At 54.3% G+C, this 11,879-nt stretch overlaps 1 protein-coding gene across 1 annotated transcript in view; it reads left to right on the forward strand.

Moving 5' to 3' along the window:
• Positions 1-11,218, forward strand: part of Uncx (UNC homeobox) — an 18,016-nt gene extending 6,798 nt beyond the window's left edge. The window contains exon 5 of the mRNA XM_013023376.1: positions 10,677-11,218. Within this exon, the coding sequence (XP_012878830.1) occupies positions 10,677-11,218 (542 nt within the window). The remainder of the gene's footprint in view (positions 1-10,676) is intronic.
• The last annotated feature ends 661 nt before the right edge of the window (positions 11,219-11,879 follow it).

An 11,879-nucleotide genomic window follows, 5' to 3' on the forward strand; every position in this document is an offset into this window, starting at 1 on the left:
AACAAATCAGGTGATCGGCTCTAGATCCACTGCTTTTCCCTCCTTCTTTTGTTTTCTTCCTTTTTATTATTATTATTATTATTTTTCAAGGCAACCAAGAACAACAAAACAAACGCTGTTATCGATTCGGACCTAGGCAGCAACCGCAGGTCTTGGGGTGAGACTCCCCCCTCCCCACGTCCTCCCGAGGGACAGAAAAAGAACCCACGGGCCCCCGCCCCACCCGTGCAAACCCACAACAAGAATCCTCAACCTTGTAAAATGCAAAAATGTCTAAGAATATTTATATATGTACCATTTTTGATAAATAAAGCTGATCAAACGCAAACTCTGGAATCGCATCCTTTTCTGTTTGTTTGTTTGTTTTGGTTTTCCTTCACATTTCCGGATGCCTAGTACCCAATCGGGCGCTGTGCCCCTCGGATCGCTCTCCTTCCCTCCCTCCCTCCCTCCTCCCCCCCCAGCAGGGGTGGGAATGGGGATGGGAGGAAGGGGGCTCTGCCCCTCCCTCTATGTCCGGCGCTTAATGCTTCCTTTTGTGTGTGTGCGCGTGTTTGTGTTTTCTGATTGAACAAATTTATACATCCGCAGCTTCTCTCCCCTCCCTCTCCGACCCTCCCCTGCGCTCCCCTCTTCCTAGCGGGCGCCGCACACCCGCGCGCCTCCCCTCCTTTCCCTTCCCCTCCCCGCGCGCCCCCGCGCACTGGCACACGCCGGGGCGGCGCGCGCGCCGCGCGGGGTGACAGAGCCGGGGGCTGCGAGGGGCCGGGCCGCTGGGTTCCTGCAGAGTTTTGATATGAAAGTAATTATTTTCCGGTGGCTGCTGCGGGGACTGGGTTTCTTGCCCAAAGGGTTATTATACATTACCGATTTCTAGCGATATGAAATCACATAAACTTCCTACAATAATAGAATTAGCATGAAAGGCTGGGGTGTCAAATTGAAATTGGAGAATAATAGCGCCGGCAGCTGGGGGAGTGCGTGCGCATATTGGAGCGGAGATGGGGAATCGTGGGGCGGAATTTTCATGAGCTACACTCTTTGTCAGCGCTCTTGTAGCCGGCTATATTAAGATAGATGCCCAATGATATCCCTTATTGTTCTGTCGCTTATATTGATGTTGCTGTGTTATCAGCCTATTGATCATGTGTCGCTTGTAATAGGACAGGCGCCGCCAACGCGCCTCTTTACAAAAGCAGCGCACATTTGTTCTAATAGGGTCCGGGTCCCCAGGGGACCCTTCGGGGGCTTCAGGACATCTGCAGCGAAGAAATATTAGCAAACTTGGCTGAAGCCTGCAGCTAGGCCTGAGCCCCCTCCCCTGCCCGCAGCCGCCCCACCCCGAAGCGAATGGCCACTAATCTCCCAGTCTTTCTCCTTCTCAACGCCCCCCCACCCTACTCCCCCCCAAAAATCCCAACCCACTGTCCTCGGTACTGCAAAAGCCACCAATTCCCCGAGAACTGGGGATCCCAATTATTAAAACCATTAATTCCAGCGAGGCTGAGCACAGTGGAATTATGTTTACAGCCTGGTTAAATATCCTTGATCCCTCCTGGTCATCAGGCCTTTATTTGCAAATAAATTGAAAATAATCAGAAGGACAGCTTTCCTCCTCGGCGCGGGCGCAAATGAATTTCGGAGCCCGAGTTCCTTTAATAATATTTACATAATTTTCGCTCAGTGACTCTGATATTTGCTCTCTAGGAGACCGAGCTTATAGGAAAAATAATTAGATCAAAAGAAAGTGGGGGGGGGAGAAGGAAGAGCAGGAGAGAGGGGGGTGGATCTGTAGGAAGGAGCCGCAGCTTGCTGGCGGCCCAACTCGGGGACAAGTCGCCCCCAGTGGAAAACAGAAGTTGACGGAGAGACAGGGACACAGGCTCCAACCGGAACGGGTCACTGATGTGTGCCCTCCTGCTGTGTCGGACTTCCATCCGGGTCAGCTTCCTGGGCTCCCAGCCTCGCTTTCCCCACAGACCCCACAGACACCCAAACCGGGTTCCCCAAGAGCTCTCTGTGACCCCTTTGTCTCTGACGGAGGGGAAAGGTCTGGCCTCCACCTGCGGTCAGCTCTCCCCTTTTCCTCTCTCCCAACCTCCATTAAACTGTATTTAAAGTGTCATTTAAATTATGAAATTGTAGCAGAAAATTGTGCGTAAAATGCCGGTTATTTTATCTAAGGTGCACAATTTGTCTGGCAGCGATAAATTGCCTCCTTCCTTCAAATTACAGCTGTTCATTTTGGTGGTGGCTGCACGGAGTGGGGGGGGGAAGGCCTCATGTTTAATGGATTTTCAGTTTGAATGCTGGAGTATCGCTGGCTGCACACTCGTGTCCTTAAGGTGAAATTACTGATTTACTTAAACAGTTTAGCTTTTTTTTTTCTTCCTGGAAGCCCCAAAAGCAGCAGGCTGTGTGATTCTAGACAAACTATCAATCGATCTGGTCGAGCCAGCCTCCAGGAGATGTGTCCTTCATGAATCATACTTTATGAATTCAATTTCTACCAGGAGAAATTTTCAATTTGAACGCCGGATCATTATGGGAGAGTGTAAATTGTTTTTGCTCTATTATGCATCCGACGCCATCATTTTTCTTTCTAATTACGGAGGTGTCAGGTCGAGCTGTCATGCAGGCGCTGATTTTCAATTTAACTGATCATCATACATTCATTTTCCCATTTGATAAATCTGCTATCTAGACGGCTCGCCATGCCTAGAATATTAAGAGCCGAGCTGCAGAAAGGCCCCGTAATGGGGGGATGTGTATGCAACCATAAGTGCAGATCAGGCAGTTAATTTAGCACCTCCTGATTCCCCATCTTCATTTCTCATTTCCAATTCTCTAAGGAGAGAGAAGCAGCCCAAAGGCTACGGCGGCTCCTCTCTCCAGCCGAGGAAGAGAGGCAGAAAGAGAGAGAGAGAGAGAGAGAGGGAGAGAGAGAGAGCAGGAGACAGAGGCAGAGAGAGAAAGAAGGAGGGGGAGACAGGAAAACACCCTCTAAAATGCTTGTTTTCTATTATACAACTTCCAAATTAGGATATCAAGCTTAATTAATGCTAATTGAGTTCTTCAATACGTGTTATTTTTATTTAATAGAAACAAATTTGCACAATTAATTATCGACGTAATTTCAAGAGTCTCATTTGCAAAAGCGGGCTCTTCTTCGGAATCAACTACCTCAAGTCGACTAATGATTTTTTAATTTTACAGAAGATGAAAAAAGGGTTCCTCCTCCCCCTCCACACACACCTTTTGTGCTTGGGGTGCGGTAGATTGGGGTGGCCGGGAGAACAAGGTGGGGGGCTTTGTAGAGGGTGATAGAGGTATGCTGGGAGGGGGTGCCAACGGAAGCTACTAAGGCATTGCCTCCGGTCATTCGGTGGGCAGGTGGGGGGTGAGGGCGGGGGAGAGAGGCAGCTGGGAAGGTGGGGGAGTATGGTTCCAGGTTTGGATTCCCCAGAGCTGGGGTGCAGGCAGGGCCCAGGTGAGTTCTGCTTTAGAACCAGCTGGGGGGGGGGGAGGGATGCAATGGTCTGGGGTGAGCGTGGAGAGGCCTCAAAATGGAGGCTTGAGTCTGGAAGTGCAGCTCGGGAGGCTCCCCCCACCCACCCCAGGGTGATGGTTTTCTGTGCTTAGTGGGGACTCAGTTGTCTAATAAATGGTCGGGTCCTGGCTCTCCTCTTGGATATAGCACCAGCATTCAGAACTCTGCTGTTTACTAGTCAATCGGTCGGATTCCGGCTGGTTTAATTTTGTTGATAAATCGGTTGGGTAGGGGTGGAGTGGGGAGGGCACAGGAAAGGGGGGTGGCTGCAGGGAGTGGGGAGAAAAGGGTGTTGTTTCTTTGCTGATTTATTTTTAACCCGAGGTTGTACAAGCCCCTGACAGTTTGGATAAATTAGCCAGGCCTCGCAGTCTCCTAATGAGAGGGTATTATTTCGGCACCTCGGAAGGAGCGTGAAAAATGAGAGAGACTCCATCCCGAGGTGTCAGATCGATTCAGGATCAGGGTGTAAATTATATACAACTAAATATCCAGCCGCCCATACCGCTGCTTAATACAGAGCTTAGAAATGCAACATTAAACAAAGATTATGAGAGATCGACGCCTTTGGACCGGGCCCAAGTCACTGCTCAACCGGGTCAGGCCCGGCCATGGGGCCTTGAGTGGTGGTGGGGGTGGGAAGGAATTGAGGAGGTGTCTTTGGGACCCGCGCCAGTGCCAGGGTGGGAGGTTTGCCTCCATCGCCCTGTCCCTTTCTTTTCTTCTCCAGCCTGGACGGGCCCATGAAACTAGGGTGGCCCCTTATTCAACTCTGCTCGGTTTAACCCTCTGACCCTTTTCCTGAGAAACTCTGGGGGAAACCCAGGCCAGAGCTCCAGGCCTCAGTTTCTTCGTTGGACAGAAGCAGGCTTGGCGGGCTTATCCGTGACCCTCTGCGCACTTGCAGGCCGCGCTGTGTGGAGGAGGCCCTGCGCCTAGTTCCAGGTCCAGGGGAAATCACCCCACTCCCCGGGGTTCGCTTGCTGGGACTGGGTTGCAGCCGGGCTAGGGGTGGTGTGGGCACTGGGAAGTTTTTGCAGTGGAGGGACCCTCCCTGCAAGGGGAGGTGCTGTTGGGGTCCCGCAGTTCCCCCAGCATTCTCAGCACGGGTGGCCAGGAGGAGCTAGGGGTGCATTTCTGGCCAAGGGCTGCCGATCCACCATCGCCCCTTCTCCAGTCCCCCTTCTGTCTAGGGGAGGCCACTCAAAGTTGGCCGGGAGCGGACCCTCCAGGCTGGGGAACCGCCGGGCCAAGCGATGTGAGTACGGTGGGGTTCGAAGCCCCGGAGCTGAGGGCCCAGCACCCCGGGCCCTCCTTTTTTCTTTATTTTTCCACACCCCCCCCATGGCGCCTGCCCAGCCATCAGCGGCCTCGCTGCGCCGCCGGGTACCCCTCGCCAGCCACCGGCTCAGGGTTGTCTCCGGCCGCCCCGACTCTAAGCTCCCCGTCCCACCCCCCCAGAAAGGGAGCGGGCGGGCCACTGCCGCGTGTGGGTGTTGCAGTAATGAAAAATCAGAGCAGTTAAATCGTAAAATTTGGATTAAGAAGCTTGAATTTAATACACACGCACCACATTTATTAAAGCATTAGAATAATTGAAATTTGCTGCTGCAGCCGTCCAATCTGTTTAAATAATTCTATGGGTGTCTTGTTGTGATAAAAGATTATCTAGAATTCTATTAAAGGCGCAGGAGCCTGCTTTGTAAATCCTATTTGGGGACTTTCAATAACTATCAATAATCTCCTGTGCACAGAACCCCTCCCGCCTCTTGGCCTTATCGGAAAGTTTACAGGGTTTCCCCCGAGCAGTGCCCAGAACGGCCAGACTTGCGGTGGGACCGGGCACCTGCCGCTGCGCTCCGGATTAGGGAGTCCCCGGGATACGGGGGGCACGGGGGAAACCGGTGGTCGAGCTTGATCGCTGGGGCCAAGACACGGGGCCCTGGCGCCCACCGGCTGCGCCCGGCCGATCCGGGCTGGAGGCCTTTGTTCGCGGGGCCCGGAGGCCCCAAGCTCAGAACCACAAACCTCCCCGATTGCCGGGGCGCGCGCGTGACCGCAAGCGCGCGCGGGCGCCGCCGCTAATTGCTGCTAATTTTGTTTCATTAACTTTATTTACTCTTGAACCCCTTAATTGTTTTCCATTTATTTTTAGTAATTTTATAATGCACTAATAATCCCCCTCTGTCTGCGGACGCCTCCACCCCCTCCCTCCCTTCTCCCTTTCCTCCCGCGCCGCTCCCCCTCCCTCCGCGCGCGCCCTTCCAGGCGTCCCCGCCGCGGGCTGCGGGGCCGGGAGAGGCGCTGGCAGCTGCGCGCAGAGGAACCCAGCGGTCAGCTGGAGCTAGACTCCGGGAGATGTGCGGGGGTAGGGGGAGGGGGAGGTGGCCATCGGTGCCCATCGGGCCTTCCAGAGTTCTTCTGAAGGGTGACCATTTAAAACAAAGGCTGAGTCTTGGCGCCCCAGGCCAAGGTGGCTCCGACTTGGAGCCACCTCCAGCGGGCAGGACTGGAGTAAGAAGCCCAGAGAGGCGAATTGCTTGGTCTAAGACCACACAGCGCGCCCCAGTAGGGCCGAGAAGTGGCGGGGTGGGTCCGACACGACCCCTTGCGTTTTCTGCTTTCTCCTAAATCTCTCTTGTGTAGCCTAAGAGAATCGTCCCAGAACCGGTTTGCATCGCGGCTAGAGCTTGGGACTTCATTGCTTAAGGAAAGGGGTGATGGAGGTGTGTGTGTGGGGGGGGAGGGTTGCGGTGCGCCGCTACGGAGCCCTTCCCTGGGGACCCTGTGTCCCCACGGCCCCCGCCCCCGGCCCGGGATCCAGTCCCGCTCCTTGCTGGTTATTAGGCAGCTCGCGAGAACTGTCTGCGGGCCGCTTCTCTCCTGCTAATTATCACCTTATGAAAAGTGTTTCATTAAGAAACTCTGCTTTTGATTAATTATCGACAGAATGTTGACCACAAAGAAATGAAATTAATCTCTGACCCCGTCTGGGTTGCACTGGAAATTCATCACATAGTCTTTTAATATTGAAACACAGCGCAGAATTTTAATAGAAAATATTGTTTTTTTTCCCTTTCCCCCCAAACCTCTAGTCTTTATTAAATGCCCCTGGGCAGAGAATGATATTGCTTGCGATATAGCAGTCTTTGTTCATTTTAAATTTATTAAACATAATGCACTTCATTTTCAAACATTTTTACTGTTTCTTTTTAATTTCACTCAGTGTAAGTACAGAATAAAACCTTTTTAAACATTTAAGATATTGAAACCCCATAGACGGATGGAGAATGGAGAAAGGTTCCGGCCAGGAAGTAAATTTAAGTGGAAACAATTGTAATTTTAACCCCCCCCCAAGTATTATCCACTTCAGACATTAAGGCGGTATCACTAACCATCAAATGAGGGGGTGTGAGGAGGAGGAAGGGCTGGGGAGGGGGGGCTGCTCAGGCTGGGAAGCCTTTGGAGGGACCCTCAAGGCCTGGCTGAGCCGGGCGAGCAGCCCCCTCCGGGAGGCTTTGGGGGCCTTCCCTCTCCATTTGGTTGAGCCCAGGCAAAATCCTGCCGTTGGCTCAGTGCTGGCCTGAGTTGTTCTCACTTTTCCTCTTCTATGCCCAGTGTGTGTGTTGGGGGGGTGAGACACCCACCTTCCCCAGCCCGACACAAGTCTTTTCCGGAATCAAAGTCACACTAGGCCACCCCCTAAACCCCAGCCAGAGGGGGACAGGGTGGGTTCTGGGGTCTGCCTGCCTGCTGACTTGGACACCCAGAGAATTCCCAGGCCCTGGGGGAGAGGTCTCTTCTCCCCGCCCTCCCCAGACAGCCACCCCCCATCTTTCTTTCCGGGCCAGCTACTGCCACCGGAGATGAACGGGATGGGGCAGGGGTGGGGGGTGGGAAGAGCAGCTACCTCCAATCCCACCCCCCCAACCAAACTCCCACCCTCACCCCGTTGCCCGCGGAATCCTAGCCCCGTGTTTAATGAGTCGTGTAGTGTGAGAACTTCCGGCCCGCGGAGCCCTGATACCCTTCCCAGATGTGCAGGGTGTGCGGGGCGGGGCGGGGCGGGGCAGGGCGGGGGTGGGGGGTCCCGGGGCCCACCGCTGCCCGGAGGGAGGCCCTGAGGACGGCGGGGAGGGGGTGTCTCCAGCAGACCGCAGCCCCCCACCCGGCTTCCAGCGATCCCTAGCCCGGAATTGGAAACAGACAACTTCTCCACTGAGAAATTACTCTTTTTATTTCTTGTAGCGTTTCTGGTGCCCTATTTCACGGCTCCGACAAACGGAATATTACTTTTAAAACACTATGAAATACCAGGTCCCGTACTAGCTGCTATTTCGGGCCAATTCAATTTTCATTGAATGGTGAGAAGAGGGTCCGGCGGTTTTTCTCTTTGAGGGCTGATGAGAGGGCGTTGGGGGTGTGGGGGGGAGGAAGAGGAGAATTCTCAGGGCTTGTGCTGGCATCCTGGAGAGGCCCCTTGGCCAGTGGGTCACTCACTGTGACCCTTTGCTCACCTGCAGTCCTGTGGGCACCGGTGCGGGGAGTCCACACTTCTTATGTGGGGTCAGACAGGCCTGCATCCTCAGCATCACTGCAACCCAGAGGGGTCCACTCCCACCCCTCCCCCACAGCACCCTGCCACCTCACCTGGCACCCCAACAAGGCTATCTCCCTGCCATCTTATCCCTTCACCTCTCTTCCTTAGAAAGAAGGAGTTCCACCACACCAGGCCTCACAGGAAACTTCCCTTGCTCCATGATCAGGGACAGAAGCAGGCAGCAGGCCGAGGCGGTACCTTCACATCCCCTTAGTTTGCTCTGCTCCCCTTTGCTTCTGATCAGTGTGGTTCAGCCGGCCACTGGGAGCCAGCAGCCCTTTCCTTTCCCCCTTTCCCCTTCCCTTCCCTTTCTTTTCCTTACTTTTCCTCTTTCCTTCCCTTTCTCTTTTCCTTTTCTCTTTTTCCTTCCTTCTTTTTCTTTCTTCCTTTCTCTCCCTTCCTTCCTTCCTTCCTTCCTCTCTCTCTCTCTCTCTCTTTCTTTGTGGGTGTTGAATCTTGAATTCTGGGCCTGGACTCTTTGCCTCTTAGGTTTTGTTTTTTTTTTTTTTGGCTCAAAGTTGGCACTTAACCAGTTGAGTCACAGCTCCATGTCCAGCTTTTTGCTGGTTAATGCAAGATGAGAGTCTCATGGACTTTCCTGCCCAGGCGGCTTTGAGGAATTGTGATCCTCAGATCTCAGCTTCTGGAGTCCCCAACCCCCCACGCGAAAGCACTTTCTGACTGCTCCCTCCTCCTCCTCCCCCACCCCACACTACAGCTGCAGACCCTCCTGGCCTGAGACTCGACCGAGCCATGTGAGGTAAGCGGACCTCCGACCTCCCTCCGCTGTCTGCCCCACAGTGGCTCTGCAGAACCCATCTGTACTTACTCTTGTAAGTCTTGAGGGTGTGTGGACAGCCATGAGGCTTTCCCATCCCCATATACAAGAAAGAAACAGACTTTAGAGTTACATCTCCATCATTTCCATCACAGTTCTTTTTCTTACAAGTCCTCCTCCCAGGGCCCCTCTCCCTTAACCTGTGTTGGCAGAGAAGCCCGTGTATAACCAGAAAGAGCTAGTTTCTGACAGCTGCACCTAAGACAAGGCCAGACCACTCCCCTAGGGAGTCTGGAAAGAAGTGGGAACTGGAGTGACCTGTTAGTAATTTCTACCCCCCCCCATCTTCTTAAACTAGAAACAAAAGAGGCCGAGTCTGCTTTGGGAAATTTGGGCTGCACCCCACTTTGGTAGGAAGCACCCAAACACTGAACCCCACTTCTGACACCTGAACTGTACCCCCAGCCTCAACCCAAGATGGAGTGGATTGCGGGTCTCCACGCAGGGTCCACACACTGAGTGTATTTAGATTGGAGGAGCCACAACTGCCCTTCAACACCCCAATTCTCTTTTCCCTGCCCCCCCAATCCCCAATCCAAACAAAAAACAACAACAACAAAACCCCTAACAACTCCAGTTTCCAGTAGATAAATGCTTAGTGGAGTTAGATCTAAGACTCTTTCTCAAAAAAAAAAGAGATAACAAAACGATTTAAAGATAATTAATTGCATTAAACTATTGACTAACTACCTCGCTCAATAGTAATTCATTTAGAGAATATTAAAATCGGAGGAACAATAATAAAATTGATGCTGATTCCCACGGGGCAGGAGAGGGCCAGCAAATTGGATACTTTTCTTAATCTGGCGTAAATAATAACATGTCTGTTTCGTTCTCTCTCAGGCCAATTCCCCTATCATTTATTCCAGACTCCAAAGCTGAGTTTCATAATTGATATCAGTTACTCAATGAGTGCTTTTTCATTTGTCTTTGTTATCCTCAATAATTGTGAAGTTCAGCCTCTCCGAGCTGGGATTCCCAGCCTGGCCTGGGTTTTTTCCAATGCCAAGTCGCACTGGGCAGAGTCCAGGCTGCGGGCTGGTGGCGCTGGCTCTCTCTGCTTTTCTTGTTTGTGATAGTTTATGGGGTTTCTCCCATTCAGCCCGGGCAGGCTGAGGGAGGACAGGCCTCTCCTTTGCTTCACAGTGCCGGGGACTGTCCCCTGTAGACAACCCCCCTGACCCAACAGGTCAAGCCCTAGAGGAATCAGAAGATCAGAAGAACATCCAGATTTAAGAGCGAATGGATCTGGTTTTGTTTCAAAGCTCTGGGTCCAAAAGGCCATTTTGGGGGGGGTGTTATATTGATGACATAGAGAAAAATTGGGGAGGGGATAGAAGGGGGACCGAGGTGGAATGCTTGGTCCAAAGCCACTGGGTCGGTTTGCTTCTGTGGAAAAGGAGGGATGGGTATGCCAGGGTCCCCACCCCACCCTCCTAGCCCACCCACCCCCACAGCCTGGCCGAGGGAGCGCTGACCCGCAGTCTGGAGCTGTGGCAGCCCGGGGAGGGGCCCCCAGACGACTATTTCGTTATTTATTTGCTTATTTATTCATTTATAAAGTGTTTACTTAGCTCGGTGCAGATGTAACATCTCATTTACAGCGTGGCCTCAGGGCATAGAAACAATTGGCAACAAAAGAGTAACTCCGGAGAATTAGAGAAAAACACACACAACAACCACTCCAGTCCGGGTGGGGTGGAGCGCACCGCGAGACCCGCGAGGAGAAGAGGAGACCAGGAGACCGGATCGTGCGGAGGCCGCGCAGGGCAGCGACCCCAGGAGAGGGTCAGGCGCCGGGCGAGCCCCTCGAGGAGGTGCGAGTGGGGCCCAGGAGGTGTCGTTGGGCACCGGCACCGAGCTGCGGTCCGTGCCCCCCATGAGCAATAACGACTGGGCGTTGGGGGCGGCGGAGGGCGCCAAGGCATCGGTGCCACTCGGGCGTGGAGCAATCAGTGTCCCCCGGGCGCGGGCCGCGAGCCCCACGGAGAACGCGTCCCTCCAGCCCTTCGCTGTGCCCCGCGGACAGCTGCCTGCGGGCCGCCCTCGCGAGTCTCCGGCCCGGCCCGCCTGCCTGCTGGCTCGGGGTCCAGCTGACGTCGCGACCCCCCATCGTCCCCGCCGCGGCGTGGAGATCGCTGCGGATCTGGACCCCGACCCCGGTGTGTGCTTCCAGCGGGGAATCACCACCGCCTGCGGGACCACAGTTTCCCTGCGCCGAGGAAACTGAGGCCGGCAGCCCCGTGACACTCCAGTAAGACCCAGACTCAGAGTTCCCAGGGTGCCGTGGGTGGGGCGCAGCGGGGCAGAAAAGGACCGAGAGCGCCCGATCTGCCCCTGGAGCTCGTCCTGCCCTACGCCTGCCTGAGACCCTCACTCTTCCATCTGTCCAGAGACCCCAGAAAGACCACTCCCTTTGCTCAAACTGCCCCTCAGCCTGCCTGGGACCCCGTCCGGCTCTTTGCTAGGGCCCCGCCCCGCCCATACCTGGACCGCCCTTCTCCGACCACGCCCCCAACGCGACCACGCCCTGGATGGCGCGGCCACGCCCCACATGACCACACCCACCATTGCCTGGCCCCGACCCTCCCGACCCCACACAGGCCCACGCCCACAAGGCCACGCCCCCGAGTGCATGGCCACGCCCTTCCCCTCCCCCAGCTGGGACCCTCCGTGGTCGGCGGCCCGGGCGCCGAGCCCCGTGCGCAGCCGTCAGGGCACTGACGGGAGGCAGCTGCGGCTGTGTAACTGGGAGCTGGTTGCCTGGCAACCTGAGGCGGCTCATTACCGCGGCCACAGTGATTAACCAAAAATGAAAAAAAAAAGGAGAAGAGAAAAAAAGGAGAGAAAAAAAATCAGCAAGAAAAAAAATTCAGGGGAAAAGTGGGACT

Source organism: Dipodomys ordii, unplaced genomic scaffold (assembly GCF_000151885.1).
Source record: "Dipodomys ordii isolate 6190 unplaced genomic scaffold, Dord_2.0 Scaffold68, whole genome shotgun sequence".
Lineage (NCBI taxonomy): Eukaryota > Metazoa > Chordata > Mammalia > Rodentia > Heteromyidae > Dipodomys > Dipodomys ordii.